The 16,031-nt window shown below is 45.4% G+C and overlaps 1 protein-coding gene across 2 annotated transcripts; it reads left to right on the top strand.

Annotated features, from left to right (window-relative positions):
- The first annotated feature begins 1,788 nt into the window (after window positions 1-1,788).
- Window positions 1,789-15,832, top strand: per3 (period circadian clock 3). 2 transcript variants are annotated; one of them, XM_030090757.1, is made up of 22 exons: window positions 1,789-1,940; window positions 6,092-6,495; window positions 7,146-7,303; window positions 7,402-7,520; window positions 7,818-8,016; window positions 8,342-8,393; window positions 8,660-8,820; window positions 8,968-9,046; window positions 9,162-9,268; window positions 9,575-9,731; window positions 9,922-10,030; window positions 10,154-10,282; window positions 10,364-10,472; window positions 10,569-10,680; window positions 10,805-10,938; window positions 11,025-11,189; window positions 12,149-12,400; window positions 12,506-13,365; window positions 13,442-13,634; window positions 13,781-13,964; window positions 14,167-14,317; window positions 14,493-15,832. In XM_030090757.1, the coding sequence occupies exons 2-22, from the start codon at window positions 6,209-6,211 to the stop codon at window positions 14,613-14,615; spliced, it is 3,840 nt and encodes a 1,279-aa protein (XP_029946617.1). In that variant the 5' UTR covers window positions 1,789-1,940; window positions 6,092-6,208; the 3' UTR covers window positions 14,616-15,832. The 2 variants fall into 2 exon arrangements, with proteins under 2 accessions (XP_029946617.1, XP_029946616.1); XM_030090756.1 differs by having other exon boundaries at window positions 7,143-7,303.
- Window positions 15,833-16,031: the final 199 nt, after the last annotated feature.

Here is a 16,031-nt window from a genome sequence, read left to right as displayed (position 1 = left end):
TTGTTTGGTTTTTTTTTCTCTTTGTTTGATATAGCGTGTGTGTAATGCAGCAATGTTAGATAAACAATGCAAACCTGATAACTTGTAAGTGGGTGGTCAGTATGAATTGAATCCTTGGTTTCTGACATTCATCATGGAGCTTATTTGGAAAAGAGATAAACATACGACAGCTGCAGAAAGATTTTGCATATTTTTTTTGTATACCTTGGTATTATTCTGAAGAGCTTATGACACTAAGTTGAGTGTTTTTTGCAGCGACCCTCAGGGAGGAAGTTCATAAATAGCACATGATTACATTGGTATTCTTGGTATCTCTTCGCTCCCTTTGATCCAACCAGAGGTATAAAATCAGATTTCACTCTCCCGCAGGACTGTGATGAAGCTGTGCCTCTTCAGTTAGCCATTGTAAAGTAGATCATACAGGTCACCGTAAAAAATGTTAACAAGAACAAAATGTTCTTCCTCGTCACTTAACTTACATACTTAAAATCATTTATGGACTCAAAGGTTGTGGTTTACTGTAAAAGCTGCTTTCCTCAGTGCCGCTCTTTCATAAGTACTGTCTCTCCAGCTGGCCCCATGAGACCATGAGACCCCTGTAGACCCTCCACAACAAGCAGCACTCCTGCCATGTAATCCAGCAGGGATTCATACTCTATTCAGCTATTGTCACTATGATTGGTAGCTATAACAAAATAGATAGTTCTGGAACTTAATAAATATCTGTCTGTGTAATGCAACTTTTTGTCTTAATCCCTTGTTGAACTCTATGAACCTCTGGGTGTTAAAATGTAATGGGGGTGGGGGGTGGGGGGGGCGTGTATGATTCTTGTGATTTAACAAATCACAAGGTGATGTAGCAATTTGCACTCAAGTCAAATGTATAACTGGTTCAATTCATAGCTTGTAGACCCCTCTGAGTAATGTTTTGTACTGTATTTTCTTTTCATTGTCTAAACACTTTATCGACATGGCCCAAAACCAGTTATAGGTGTATTTATGTGAGCTTTTTCAGGAGTCTAGCTCCTGTGATTCTGAAGCTAGAGGAAGCCTTAAAGGAGAAGGGTGGAGGTAGGGATTTGTTTATTATGACTCCACTGTGTGAAACTAACAAAACACAAAACAATCTATTTCTGGGACAACCTTGAGGATATTTTCAAGTTTGAGTATGCTAAGGGTTAAGTGAAGAGACAAAATATACATTTGCATGAGCATTTTCCAAACACTGAAATGATTTTGTAAAGGCTTATCAATGCTTAATAAAATACAGTACATCTTTTTACTTGTTACTTTAATCAACAAATTGCACATGTCATTTTGATTATCTTTTTTTTTTTAATTCCTTGGATAATAATGGAATTCTTCATGTTTATCAGTGAAAACGGAAGTTGTGAATCTGTGACGATATTACTATAATGCCAACTGAAGAGGTGAGGCAAAGGTTCCCTGTTGGAGACATCAGAGGTGGGTGCACTGCCTCAGCGGGACCATGCAGCGGCTCTGTTCATTCATCCAGCCGAGGGGGAGGAGGGGGGGGGAGGAGGAGGGGGAGGGTGGAGCTCGATGCAGCGGGCTAGTAGTGCGGTGCCTGCGCAGTCTGCTCCGGGCTTGTTGTTTCTCCGTTGTGTAACATGGAGATCCACGTGAGCCGACAGCGAGCTCATGACAGACCGCGGTCCTGGCTCCGCCCACTATTAGCATATCTGACCAATCACCACGCCCATGTAAATTAATCTGTCCAATCATTTGCGAGTGGGCGGGGTTCTCCCGCACCGGGCTCACGTTGCTGAAATGTGTCAGCCGCTCCGGAGTGGATGACGACTTAGCTACGTGACTGGGACATAACAGCAAGAAAATACTTTTAATTACATGCTGCAAATCAATACAGAAGACTCGTAACGTTTGGAAATTGAAAGACGGACGGAGGAGCTTTCGAAGAGGTAAAAATATTCTCATATAATCGAAGCTTTGTGATGTAGTTACCGAATTAGCTAAGCTAGCTAACCCTGGCACACACGGCACAAACCAGAGACAGCGGTGGATGTAAACAAATTCAATTTACTGGCACTTTGTCAATGTTCAGATCTATTAGTTATGTGCTTCCCCAAGCGCTGGGGTTTAACTTTGCTTCGGATATTGCTCAGAATTGTGAAACGCTAATACGTTAGCTATATAATATGTCTGCCCTAAGTCAGTAGCAGCTACGAGTAGCTCGCCATTCCTTGGCAAACTGTTGCTAACACGATATCATCACATCAACAACAATCACACTTATTTTTACTCACTGATTTAGTGGCATGAAATCTGCTTCTGCAAGAAGTTGTGTGTTCTTTTTGAAACCTCCTGTAATCCGTTAACGCCTGTATTTGTCACGCCTCCAGTGTACACTAATTGCGTTACTGTGTATATTATGGAATCGTATATGATTCTACTAGATGCATCTACAATAAAATAAACTCTGTAGCACAGATTTTGGTGTGGATGCCGCAGACATGCATTTTTTCGAGTCATAAATGGCGGCTGCACTGTGGATTAGTGGAGCAGTCTCTCCTTCAACAGGTTACTAGGTTCATGTGGGGAGGGGGCCCAGAGTCGTCAACAGTGTCAGGTTTGTTATGAGAGGAAGTAGCTGTGGTTGTAAGCTTGTTGGAGTCTGGATTTACTTTGTTTCCCCTTGTTGATAAACGCATGTAGGTCGAATATTAGTAATTACTATACAATTACACCCATTTCGCGCCTACACTTACTTGGTACCAGTGTAACCTTTATTTTTAGGCTGACCTATATGTTCACGTTGGCGAGTTGCTATTTTTCAACTGTGGAGATGACCCAGTAAGAGAACCTATCGATACAGTGAGATTTATCAATCAACAGTTGATATTCCAGAGCTACAAACTCCAGTCAGATAAAGGATCGATCATTCAGGCTGAGCATAGATTCAACTGAACAAGCCTTCAACTCCGGCAGAGCTGAAGGATAGAAAGGAGGGTTGCATGTTAATAGGTGGATGCATTTTGTTCGTTCTTGTCACAAGTGGGTTATTTTCTGACTTCATTATTAAGTCTTTCTCACTGTTAGTGCCTCAGACTCATAAAGGTTTAACTATTGGTTAGAATTCAGTCAACCCTCTTTAACTTAAACCTTCTCAAGTATTTCTGTCCATGAAGTAACTATTAAGTGCATTCAATATGTATGTAAATCACAGCTTGCTCGTCCATAATTACACATTATGTAATGATGTGAATTCATAACAAACACTGTGGGTCTGTGGATGTATATTCTGCCAAGGTTTTCTACAAGTGTGTGCAAGAATGTTATGCTCATATTTCATGTGTGTGACAAAAATCCATCCCCTAGCGGTGGAACAGATCAGGTTGAGGTTATTGGAATAGAACTTGTTTAAAAAGACAATTTCTCACCTTTCTTTGAAATTTAAGAGGAAGTTTTAAGCATGCAGTGCAATTACCACACGCACACACACGCACACCCATATATCTGCATCTGTTGCAACCACTCAGTATTATTACCAAAACAAATATTTTCTTCTCTAATTTGAAGGTGTTACCACTTGGTTTTGTATTAATAATTACTTTGTTGGTGTTATTATGACTGTACTGAATGAGCAGATACTTTGGCGCAATTGTTGCAGTTGATTAGTCGTTTCATTGAGCAAGCCAAGAAGGGCTGTTTGATAATGCAACGTTTTAACTTTGCATTCAAATGAAGTTGGCTTTTTACTGTGCTGCTGCTTTGCATATTTATTTTTTTCAAATTGTACTCTGAAGAAAGTTGTGGTTCAAATCTAATCAAATCCTTATGTTTTTTTGGGTTTTATTTCTTAGAGATTGTCCCTTCCTGAACAACAGAAAGGACAATAGCAGATGATCAACAACAGAAAAAGACAAAATGCAAATTGGAAAAATGCAATTCACTAAGACGTGTACTTTTTGTAAAATCATAAATGTCCACAAAGAAACAAAGCGCAGGAGGCAGAGTACCCGGACCCATATCACAAAGGTCAAGGGAGGCCTCCTTCAGAGTCCTGAGTGCCAGATAGACCAAAACACTTTACAGTGCCTGAAGATAAGTTTTTTGCAGAATGAAGTGTACTTTTTTTACAATGTAGCAATATTGCCATTATTTAGAACTTGGTATATAATATGCATTTTGTCTCTTGTTTAACACTGAAATGTTGGTCACTGCAGCAATGCTGGACTTAATCTTGCATGTGTTGATATGTTCATATGACTTTAAAAACAAAGCTAATATGATTATTTTCAAAGGTTTCTTGTATAAAGTTTATTATTATTTATGAAACCAGGTTTTCTCTTTGCTGTTAACTATATAAATATTCACCATAATGCTGTGATACAGCTGAGATTTTGCTGTAAACATCTTCATCTTTTGTGTTTTAGTACAGTTCACATGGGACTGTTGCCGTTGTCTTATCTGTAAACATTTCTGCTGACTACGAGCCTCAACTCCAAAAACCTGTCTGTCCATTTGGGAGTGGGAGGGTTTCTCAGGACACTGGTCTGGAACTAATGTAGTCCAACAAACAGTTGTCCTCAAGAAACCCTCTCTTGACTAAAGTTATGTGGCAACTTTTTTTTTTTTTCCACACAGCTTCAGAGAAAGAATGACTGATTGTGGCGGAGATGTGTTTGTGTTTTGTTGGACTTGCTACCTTATACTATCAAGTGTGATTTTTTTTTTTTGCCCAACCTATTTATACCAGAGAGGGCAGGCCAGCTTTCAGAAACAAACTATCTCTATAATGCAGCACAAACTACAGGCTGCCGTGTCTCCGTACACCCATTAAAAACAAACAGTTGAGCTGTGTGGTATTTGTTTGCATTTTGGGAAGGAGAGACAGGAAGTGGCATCTCCTCATGTGACCTAACGTGTCCTGAGCAGCAGTGGTGTCTGTGTGTTGTACAGGTTTGTGCAGGTTGGCTCACTCTGTCTCAAGTATCAGTGCTCTGAATTGAGCAATCTGCTTATATAACCCCGCTGTGGCGACCTGATGAACATTACAGGGTATTTTCACTGGCTCCTGAATCTTGTCTCCCTGCCATGCACACTGGCAGCTGCAGCTTGTGTTTTTTATTGTTGCTCATATTTTGATCCTTGGAAAGCAAGCGAGAAGCAAACAAATTGCTTAGTTTCCCTTTGCTGCTGCCTGAAGATTGGTTTCTTAAAAATGTGCAGCATTTGAATCAAAATATTGGGATATGACATGAAGCCTCATCAAACAGGGATGACAACAATACAATCCTATGAGTGACTTGTCGGTGTGCATAACTTGCATCTGTTATGTAAGCGAGTATCACATTGTGGGACCGGTGATGTGTAATGACTGGCAGACTACCTGGTCTTGGCAGTGCTGACGGATGAAATGTGCTCATGTGTAAAACGTGTGTGATGATGGGAGTGAGTCAGAAATCGGTGAGTCAGTTTAATGATCAGACAGTCCAAAAGAGTTAGATAATCAGGCAGATTGTGTTTGTTCACGGTGGTAGAATTAAATACATTGTCACGTCGCACAGAGCCGCATCGGTTGCTTTTCGCCGATTGTAATGTTCTCGTAACATTTGCCACTTCAGACATGGCGCATGGGATGGATCTTGATGACTCACTAGGTTTTCCTTTTGCACAGCCACTCACATAGAGGACACATGTGGCTGTAGCTCAATAAGGTGGCTCTGTTTGATGTGGAGGGGGCTGTCATGAAGTCATGCAGAAACTGGCATGGCAGGCATCATGGTTGTTAATTAAACCTGTGCTTTCATGCAGATTTCCTGCTCATTAAAAAATCTCATCTACTTCTTTAGATTATAAATGAACATTCATTTTTGGTTTGTGAAGCAGGTATTTAATTTAGATTTTTAAGAAAGGGTTATAAAATGCTACAATGGAAGTATATGATGGAAATCTTATAATCCTGATTTACTTGAGTCTTACAACATGCAGTGAAACATCTTTTTATATCTAAGGTTATGAAATCTGCATCAAATAGAGTGCCAAGTAATGAACTTTGCACTGTTGTGATCCTCTTTCTCATCAGCTTCTGTTTGTTTCTCTCTTGCAGTGGTGGCAACGGAACACGACACCAGACATTCATCCATAGTCGCCACATGGAACCTTTTCTCCCCGCTCAACATATGAAGACCTTTAGCCATCAAATCAACTGGACAAACTACTACTGATGTGTGACCAAAGTTTAGTGATGCCGGGAGGCGACGTCGGTCCAGATGGGGAGGAGCCCGCGTTGCTGTCGGCCACGGCAGGAGTGGGAGAGGAGGATAGGGTGTCTTCGGGGCAACAGGGTGGACAGGGCCAGTCCCAGCACCTCAGGGGGGAGGAGAGCGGCGCTTCCAGCGGAGAAGTGGGACAGGACGACGAGGAGATGACTAGTGGCTCACATGACCTCTCCTCCTCAACCAATCACAGCCCTGGCAGCGCCTTGGGCTCCACCTCGACTTCAACCAAGAGGTGTGTGCTTTATCGTTTGATTCCTGATTCTGTGGCATTTATGCATTTCACACAGCTGGAGATGTGGTCACGTCAAAAATCATCCCAGCATGTCGAGTGTCTGAATGTGTGAAGAAGACACTTAAACACTTAAACATCACTCTTTGTTTACCGGTAGTATCTGTTTTTATTATTTTTAATACTGTAGCCTTCAGAACGTCAGTTTAGTCATTGTATTGTATATTTAGAATATCACAGCGGAGATCAGTCTTCTTGTAGTACTGCGGTTTTTTTCACATGGCAACGCCAAATGGAGCATGCGTTGCCATGCGAGGTGAAGCAGGCAGTCGATCTGTAAACGGCAATGCATTTTTTATATTTAGAGGTTTCACAAACAGTTTGTGTTGTAACTTCATAATTCGTCTTTGCTGGTATTTTACAAACTGGTCTTTAAAGTGTGGACACTCGCAAAAAATCCCAGTGTTGACTTTACCATTACAAAATAATTTCCATAAAGTACAGCACCATAGGACATGACTTTGGTACAATTTTTTATTTTGAGATTGACATGAGCTTTGACCTAAGTCTTTTACCCCATAGTCCTTCAGTCTTTGCCACGTGTCTCACAGAAATCTTAATATCTGTGTGGTCTTAAACTGTCTGTGCAGCAGTGAGCATGCAGCGGGGAGCAAAGGGCAGGCCCACCGAGAAGCCATGGTCACCGTGGCTGAGATGAAGAAGAGGCTTCCATCGGACAAGCGCAGCAGCAGCAAAGCCAGCACGGTGGACGCCTTGCATTACGCCCTCAACTGTGTGAAACAAGTGCAAGGTGACATGGAGAACGAGGCCGTGTCGTTTCCTTAAAAGAGCCTTCCTCTTTGGGACCTGCTGTGGTTAAACTTTGCTCGTTTGCTGTGTTTTGCGTAGCCAACAGTGAATACTACAAGCTGCTGATGCGGAACGGGCAGGACGAGAGGAGAGATGCCACCGTTTGCACCCTGGAGGAGCTGGAGAGAGTCACCTCTGAGCACAGCCTTAAAAACACGGTACACACAGACTCATGCACACACTCCCACTGAGAAGCACAACTCATTTAAAGTAATGCTGTAATGTATTTAATGCAGACACAGCATGTTACACAACATTCCACAGGATTTGTTGTGAGCTGATTCAGGTTAGCTGCTGACAGGCTCTCAGTGGCAAATATATTTGCTTTTTTTTTTTTTGCCTCACGCGGGTGTGTGAGTGTATGTGTGTTCACTGCCTTCGTGTGTCTGTGACTCGGCTCGCTTTGTGTGCGTTTCTTTGTGGATGTGCGTACGCCTCTCTGTGTCTGTGTGTAGGACTCCTTCGTGGTCGTCTTCTCTCTGTCGAGCGGCCGCGTGCTTCACGCCTCGGAGCAGGCTCCCAGCATCCTGTGCTGCAAGAGGAAGTTTCTGGAGTCCGCCAAATTCGTGGAGCTGCTCTTCCACCAAGATGTTAATGTCTTCTATTCACATACGGCACAGCCGCATTTACCACCGTGGAGCAACTCCCACACAGGTATGCTTTTGATGAATTTCTTTTTAATTTGATCACTTTCAGTGACTCGTTTTGAATCACTGTCGATCTTGTTGTCGGTTGGACAAGATATTGTCTTATGTACAGTAATTAGCGTGTAATATTTATATGTAACATGGACGAGGGAGGGTTGTAGAGTCAAAACAAAATGAAGCTTTATTCATCAATTTTAGATTCTTGTTCCTCCCTTCAAAACAACAAATTAAAACCCTTCTAAAAAGCTTAATATGTACTTTAGTGATGGAAAAAGAATTTATGCTAAAGCATCTAAGCAAAAGTAATCAGTCTCCTTCATTTGCCTCCACAGCTGGGGTCCTGTTCGACTGCGCCCAGGTCAAATCTTTTTTCTGCAGAATCAGGTCAGTGTTGTTTCTGAATTTTAAGGTCATTGCAAACTTGACGTGTGGTTTCAGAAATGCTGTCAAAAATAACCTGCAGTTCCTGGCTCCTACCAGAGGGTGTCAGTAAAGCACAACTGAATGCTACTCACCCTGTCAATTCCACAAACAGATCTATTTTTTTTATCTTTGCATTGAATAAAATATCAATAGAATGTGGAAATAACACACATTTAAGTGAATGTTTGAAATTTGCGAGAACAGTGTTTTCAAATAATCTCTTTCAGGGGTGGGAAGGATCGTGAGGGGGAGATGCGCTACAACCCCTTTCGGATAACACCGTACTTGCTGAAGGTGCAGGGGACGGGGAAGAAGGGGAGCAGTGGAGAGGAGGAGGAGGAGCCGTGCTGCTTGGCTCTGGCTGAACGTATCATCTCTGGATACGAGGGTATGCTCCTCATCACAGCACACGGCGCAAAGCAAGAGAAGGATTCTTGACAAGATTAATCTTTATATGATGACTGAGATTATGTAAGTTCATCATTTTCATACTTGTGTATCTCACAGTTCTAATGTTGTGACTGATTTTCTGCAGCTCCTCGGATACCCATGGACAAACGCATCTTCACCACAACACACTCCCCTGGCTGTGTGTTTCTGGAAGTTGATGACAGGTCAGCACACACACACACACACACACACACACACACACACACGGGAGAAATCAGAGCTTAAAGAAGAAAGGCACATGAATGTTGGCAGGGCTAATGTGATCATGTCTCTATCCAGGGCCGTGCCTTTGTTGGGATACCTGCCCCAGGATCTGATTGGCACGTCGTTGCTCACGTGCATTCATCCCGAGGACCGTCCTCTCTTGCTGTCCATGCATCGGAAAGGTGAGCATTCAAGGAGGGTTCAGTCGAAATGCATTTGTTGGTTAAGAAAATAGATTCCAAATGGAGTGAAGTGTTGGTGTCAAAGTGAGACATTTAATCCTTTTTGACTTTACACTTTTATGCAACAGAGTGTTCATCCAAATACTTACTGAGTTTTTAAGTTAAAACCATAAATAAATCTGCTTGTTCTATAGAATTTTAAAATACTATTTTATTACTCAGTGCTTCATGCATTAAACAAACTGTGGAGACAGATTTGGTCCTTGTGTGTGTTCATGACCGCCTGTCTCCTCGTGCTTGGCTCAGTGCTGAAGTATGCGGGCCAGTCTCCATTCGAGCACTCTCCGGTGCGTCTGCGCTGTCAGAACGGAGACTACATCACCCTGGACACCAGCTGGTCCAGCTTCATTAACCCCTGGAGCCGCAAGGTGGCGTTCATCATCGGACGCCACAAAGTCAGAACGTAAGTGACGAAGCCTGCTTTTATAATCGGGGCCATGTTAGGACAGAAACGTAGCGGGTCGGTTGTCTCTCTTTCAATCAATAACTCTTTTCTGGGAAACTTGTGTACTTGTGTAACTTCTAAGGAAAGTTCAAATCAAATTGCGTGGCGATGAAGCTGACGTAACCGCGTTGTTTGTGTTTGTCCGCAGGAGTCCTCTGAATGAGGATGTGTTTGCTGCACAAACAAAAGAGGATGTTCCTGTTACTCATGAGGAAATCAAAGATCTCCAAGCAAAGATCTATAAGCTCTTCCTTCAGGTGGTTATTGAGTTTGCTGAACAAAATGACCTCATAGTTCATTTATAAGTAGAAGAAGAAGAAAGAAGAAGAATCGTTTTCTTCCTGCGTTTCAGAGCTCTCCGTTATGTTTTCTCTCCACAGCCGGTCCACAACAATGGTTCCAGTGGTTATGGCAGTTTGGGAAGCAACGGCTCTCACGAGCACTACATCAGTGTCGCTTCGTCAAGCGACAGCAATGGCAACATGTGGGAGGACTCGCACCGGGAGCCGGTGAGAGATCGGTGCACCAGTCTTGCACGCAGAGCTTGAGAAGCGCTCGACTAATTTCGGTGTGTGTGTGTGTGTTTGCAGATGACTTTGCAGCAGATCTGTGCTGATGTGAACAGAGTAAAGAGTTGGGGCCAGCAGGCGTACGTGGATTCCAGCCACAAAGCCGCTCTTTTTGGCAAACCTGCCGCTGGTAATGCAGTGTGCCATACATGACCCACGCAAATTTCATGATTTTCTTTAAGGGACTTAAATATCGGTTAAAATACATTTCTTTTTTTTTTCCCAGCCCCTCGCCCCCAAGCAACCCCCAACCGTGAGGTCAGAGGTCATGAAGAAACCAGGAAGCAGACACACATTCCCTCCTATCAGCAAATCAACTGCGTGGACAACATCATCAGGTGTGTGGATGCAGAACTGACCCGACACTGGACACTGGACCCGACAAGTTGCTTTCTCCTGCTGCAGCACCGAACCTCACTCCTGCCATTCATGTCTTCGTCAATCTCTCTGTGTGTTCTCCAGATATTTGGAGAGTTGTACAGGTCCAGCCCTAAAGCGCAAGAGTGAGTGTGCCTCTTTGACTTCCTCTTCGTCCTCTACCTCAGAAGAAGACAAGCCAGCAGGAGCCACTGATGCAACTCAGGCCACTTCAGACGGTAGGAAAATCCAGACACACTGTGTCTCATCATTTTCCTGTAATCAGTGCCGTTGTGTCTTATTCTATATTGGCTTTTCATTCCAGTGGTGGTTTTAAACAGTGAGGTGTCAGTTGGACCTTCAGCTGCAGCAGTAGTTGGGGCACCGCTCACCGACATCACCATGTCCACTAAGGCCATGAGTGTTGTCTCAGTTACTAGCCAGTGTTCGTACAGCAGCACCATTGTCCACGTGCCACAGCCTGAGTCAGGTAGGTGTGAACACCTGCAAGTCAGGCTGTCTGACCATCGACGTTGAAGATCTCACAGTTCTCTTAAAGCTTGCTCTCCCTGATTGCGTATGCTAGCTCTGTTTAATACTGAAAAACTCAGCCCAGATTTATTTTGCAATTACAACGATATTTATGTGTTTTTATCCGAGTGTGTCAAGAAATACTGAACAGTTGTAATTGGACAAAGTTGGCTTGATGAATCACACTAAAACTGTAATTAACAAGGTTTCCTTAATTTTATTGCAACGTGACTGACTCCGTAGATGGTCCTGGTTTCTAATCTAAATGTGTTTCTCCATCAGGATCAGAATTGGTGTATTATGAATGTAGCTTAAACAATAAAATGTTTGTACTGCAGAACGACTACCTACTGGCAATGCCACCAAGATGGCATCAGTTCTCATCAAGAAAAAAGCAAGTCAGTTATATACTTTCTCCTGCAATGGTACATTCATGAATTATGCTATGTAGAAGAGAATGTGATGTCTGGATGAAAATGTAACAAATGTAAAATTGACTCCCATTTTTCCTAAATTCAGTTCTGTTGAACTATTATGAAGGTTTCCCCTCCATAATAGGAAGTTTTTATCATCATAAAACCTCACAGTATCTGCTGAAAGTCAAGTGTTATTTTAGGAATGTGAGCGGGTGCAACAGCATGTTTGCAGCTTTGTCATCTACATGTCTTTATTTTCTCACTTCCCAAATAGGAAGACAGTAAAAAAAAAAATGTAGACATTCCTCATTTACAATGATTGCCAAGCTTTTAGCAAGTCAAATTAAAGCAAGTGCAGCAAAATGTTTTCTTCTTTTAGAGCACATATCAAACTTAAAATTTTGCGATAATTGAAGAAGTGTTGCGTAATTCCAGAAGAGGAAACGTTCCATTGTGATCCGGTGGTAAAACTTGTATTTCTGTCTCTTCTTTTCTTGTGTAGAGGCCACTGCATTGGAAGACGCCCCAATGGGCAGTGAGCCCGCTGATGCTGCTCCCGCCTCGGTTCGTCCGGCCCCGAGCCCTGCGGCGGAGGAACGGCGCTTCATAGGTCTCACCAAGGAGGTGCTGTCAGCCCACACCCAGAAGGAGGAGCAGGAGTACGTCGACCGCTTCCGCAACCGCATCCTCCAGAGCCCGTACAGCTCCTACCTGCAGCTGGACAACAGCTCCATGGCGCACTCCCACCAGCCAGGTTTGTGCTCATTTGCCGACGATGACAGACGAGTGACGTTAGAAAGTATTGAGTCTGGTTCTCAGAAGGACGCTGATGCTGCGAGCCGCAACTGTCTCGCCACAGGAGAGTACCTGCGTCCGATCAGCGCCGGAGGTTGGAATCGTTCTCGGAAAGGGAAGCCCAGACACAAGCGAGCCAAAGCCCCGGATTCGTCAGACAGCTATGCATCCCCGCCCGGTCTCCCTCACCGCGTCCCCGACTCCTCCTGGCCCTCCTCAGAGTCCTCCCACCCTCAGATGGGGGCCCCGTACAGCCAGGCTTCCCCGCTGCAGGTGCCGTTCTTCCCGGTCATGGGGAAGCCTGGCCAGGAGCAACCGCCCAAAACGCAGCCGCCGCCCGGGCCAGCGCCTGTGATGCTTCAACCTCCCGATCAGCTCAGCTACAACTTCAACATCATGCAGTCTCCTCAGACCCTGCTGGGAATGCAGCCCGTCCAGATGGAGCCCATCCAGAACCTGCAGAACATCCAGAACTTTCCCACCCTTCAGCCGATGGCGTCGACGCAGGCCTACAACCCCTACATGACTCCAGTCATGGCGGTCATCCTGCCCAACTATCCCACCTTCACCACAGGCTACCCATCCATCTACCCGCCCTCAGCTCCTCAGCTGCTGCCCCAGGCGCCCATCGCCATGACGGGCTTCTCCCAGACCAGCGTCCCCTACCTTCAGCCCCAGTTCCAGGCCCAGCCCGGCCCCCACACTCACACTTCCCCAGGCCTTTTGCTCTGCTCACCGAGAGCCAGCTCCTCGGTCGGTGAAGAAGAGGAAGCGGCCGGACCCCGGGCTTTATTCTCCAGTTCTCGCTCCAGTTCCCCCCTGCAGCTCAACCTGCTGCAGGAGGAACTGCCCAAACCGAGTGAAGGGCAGGGCAGCGCCGCGCACAATCGCGCCGAGAGCCTCCACGAACAACATGCCAATGAGGTCAGTCCCCTGTCGCCCGTTCACCGTCGTCTCGCGTGCCGTTCACACCTGACCTGTAAACGTTTACTTTTACCAGGGCGACGCCCCGAGTGACTCTGGAAACCACGACGCTCAGTCGACATCCAGCGAGCTGCTGGACCTGCTGCTGCAGGAGGACGCCAGGTCTGGAACTGGCTCCAACGCCTCAGGGTCTGGATCAGGGGAGTCCGGAGGCTCACTGAGGTCTGGATCCGGATCAGGATCCAATGGAACGTCCACCTCACACACTGGTAAAGATGTAGACAAGTACCATTCTTTTAATCCACATATAAACCATGTGGGTGTCAGTTCAGTTCTTCAGGTCTCTGCAGGGCTTTAACAAAATGTAAACCTGAAATGACCAGAAGTGTCTAACGCGAAGCTCTCCGGGTTACAGGCAGCAGTAACAGCAGCAAATACTTTGCCAGCAACGATTCGTCGGACACGTCGCGCAAAGCACGCAAGAGCCAGGAGCCGCCGGCCGAGCACAAGCGAAACTTTGAGGGGGTGGAGAACTCGCTGTGGAGCATGATCCAGCACACGCCCGAGCACGTCATGATGACGTACCAGATCCGCACCAGGTACACACACATTCAGTTCAGACTATTTATCAGAAGTTAATTCCGACGGTGCTTTACCTCGCAGATCAGAAACTGTCCAATCTTCTGATTTGGTTGTTTTGCACTAGGATATCGTAGCATGTCGTCTTTGAACAAGAGCATTTTTTAACCGTTCAGCTTCATTTGTGCTCGCATCTTCTGTCTCGTGTTCGTGTCTCTACAGGGACCAGAATGAGGTGCTGGCAGAAGACAGGGAGAAGCTTCGCGCCCTTCAGCCCCTCCAGCCGTGGTTCACCCAGGAGCAGAGGGAGGAGCTGGCTGAGGTCCATCCCTGGATCCAGCAGCACACCATCCCTCAAGAAATCGACACACAGGTATCAGAAAGACACTGAAAATGTCCTCTTGGTCTTTAGAGTTTGGATTTTGTAGATCATGCTCACACTGGTTTTCTTTTCAAACGAACAAATATGTTTAAAAAAAAACTGTTAAATTGTTTACATTGAATGTTTGAATTTATTTGAGAGTGACCTCTATTCGTATTTCTGTCAGGGTTGTGTGAGCTGCAGCGCGGGTGCAGGAGGGGCCCACTCCCCCCACCCACCTGTCCCTGACAGCTCTTCGCCGACTGAGGGCTCCCTACAGGACCCCAATGGACCTTCCACCGACACCTAAAGAGACCTGCAATGTAAAACAACCTTCATCCACCTCACAGTGAACCAGCCCTGTTGGAAAACCTCAGCAACACCCTCGACCTCCTCCGACCAGTCCGGAGGAGGGAATCCCTGTGCTTTAGTCTAAGTTGTGCTTTGTAAAGGTAACCGAGGCTGGACCAGGCCCCGAGGAGCAGAGGAAAGGACGGACGGGCATTTCTACTGGCACATTTTCCTCAGTCAGTGTCACGATGACCATGAATACTATACCTCGCTTCTCTCTGTGTCATTCGAAACCCCGGAGGGGTTCAGGCTGAACTCGGGACTATCCGGATCCTAAGACGCTGCGGGCCGACAGACGCTCAGTATGTAACGATCTGCTGGCAGCGGTCCCCAAACATGAGCACTTTCTCTACACACCCGGACTGCAGAGAGCGGGTGTGACGTGTCCAGGAGACCAAGACGGCGCCGACGCGGCTTGATTCACGAACACTTCTCCAGTGACGCTGGGCGGACTGGACGGGCCGAGCACCACGTCCTCCTCCAGTGGGACGGTCTCTCACCCCGACGGACGTTTCCGATGGACACGCTCAGCTGCTGCTCCGTTTGCAACGTTCAGATCCACATCTCGTCGATTTGTTTATCCGAGGTCGCTGTTAATTCCGTAGGTTGGTTTCCTGTTTGTCCAGAGCATCGTTTTAGTAACTTTGACACTCGAATGACAGCCCCCACCCCTCCCCCCACCTGCCTGGGACGACCAGACGGGCGTCGACCTCCAACACCTGTAGCTTTCCTCCTGATGTAAGCAGACACAGCGAGGCCGCGGCACTTCCTGTGATCTTGTGTTTACTTAACAAATGAATATCCTTTTCAGCTGCGTGTGTGTGTGTGAGGGTGTGTGTGTGTGTGTTTGTGCGCGCGCTTCGTGTTCATGTTGTCACTGTTGTTCTTGTACTTTATTCAGATTACAGGGGAGCTTGTGTGAATGTGAGAACGCACACGTGCTGGCCCAGTCGCAAACCGCTTACTTTTCTGGTTCCACCGTTGTTCATCACTGCAAGACGGAGCAGGATTTTCTATCGTTTTTAGACTCAAAGTATATTACAGTACCATGTATTTTATAGAAAATGTACACGAAACGACCTTCAAAAGTTATTAAAAAAAAAGCCATTTGTTTTGAATTCAGGGACAGTTTGTGACACAAAGGAATGATTAAATGAGCTATGATCTAACAGGTAACGTGGTGTGAGCATCTGTGATACACAACACACACACACACACAGCTTCACAGACAATCGAAGTTCTCTACAACATCGTTGTGAAAAGTTGGTGCAGATTTAGACAAAGGTACAAGATGTCCACAAAATGCATACAGCTCAACAAGAGGAAACCCCCTCTGCATTTTAAAGCACTGGAAACTGAAGAGGAACTCCTTTTC

Source organism: Salarias fasciatus, chromosome 5, assembly GCF_902148845.1.
Source record: "Salarias fasciatus chromosome 5, fSalaFa1.1, whole genome shotgun sequence".
NCBI classification, from domain to species: domain Eukaryota; kingdom Metazoa; phylum Chordata; class Actinopteri; order Blenniiformes; family Blenniidae; genus Salarias; species Salarias fasciatus.
The sequence above is the reverse complement of the archived record's forward strand: the minus strand, read 5'-3'. Positions and strand labels throughout refer to the sequence as shown.

Bases quoted from the DNA above. Each gene is read 5' to 3' on its own strand.
- per3 (XM_030090756.1), top strand. From the start codon at position 6,209: ATGTGTGACCAAAGTTTAGTGATGCCGGGAGGCGACGTCGGTCCAGAT. The intron at 11,190-12,148 runs GTAGGTGTGAAC...TTTCTTGTGTAG, and splicing joins CGTGCCACAGCCTGAGTCAG to AGGCCACTGCATTGGAAGAC. The intron at 14,318-14,492 runs GTATCAGAAAGA...TATTTCTGTCAG, and splicing joins CTCAAGAAATCGACACACAG to GGTTGTGTGAGCTGCAGCGC.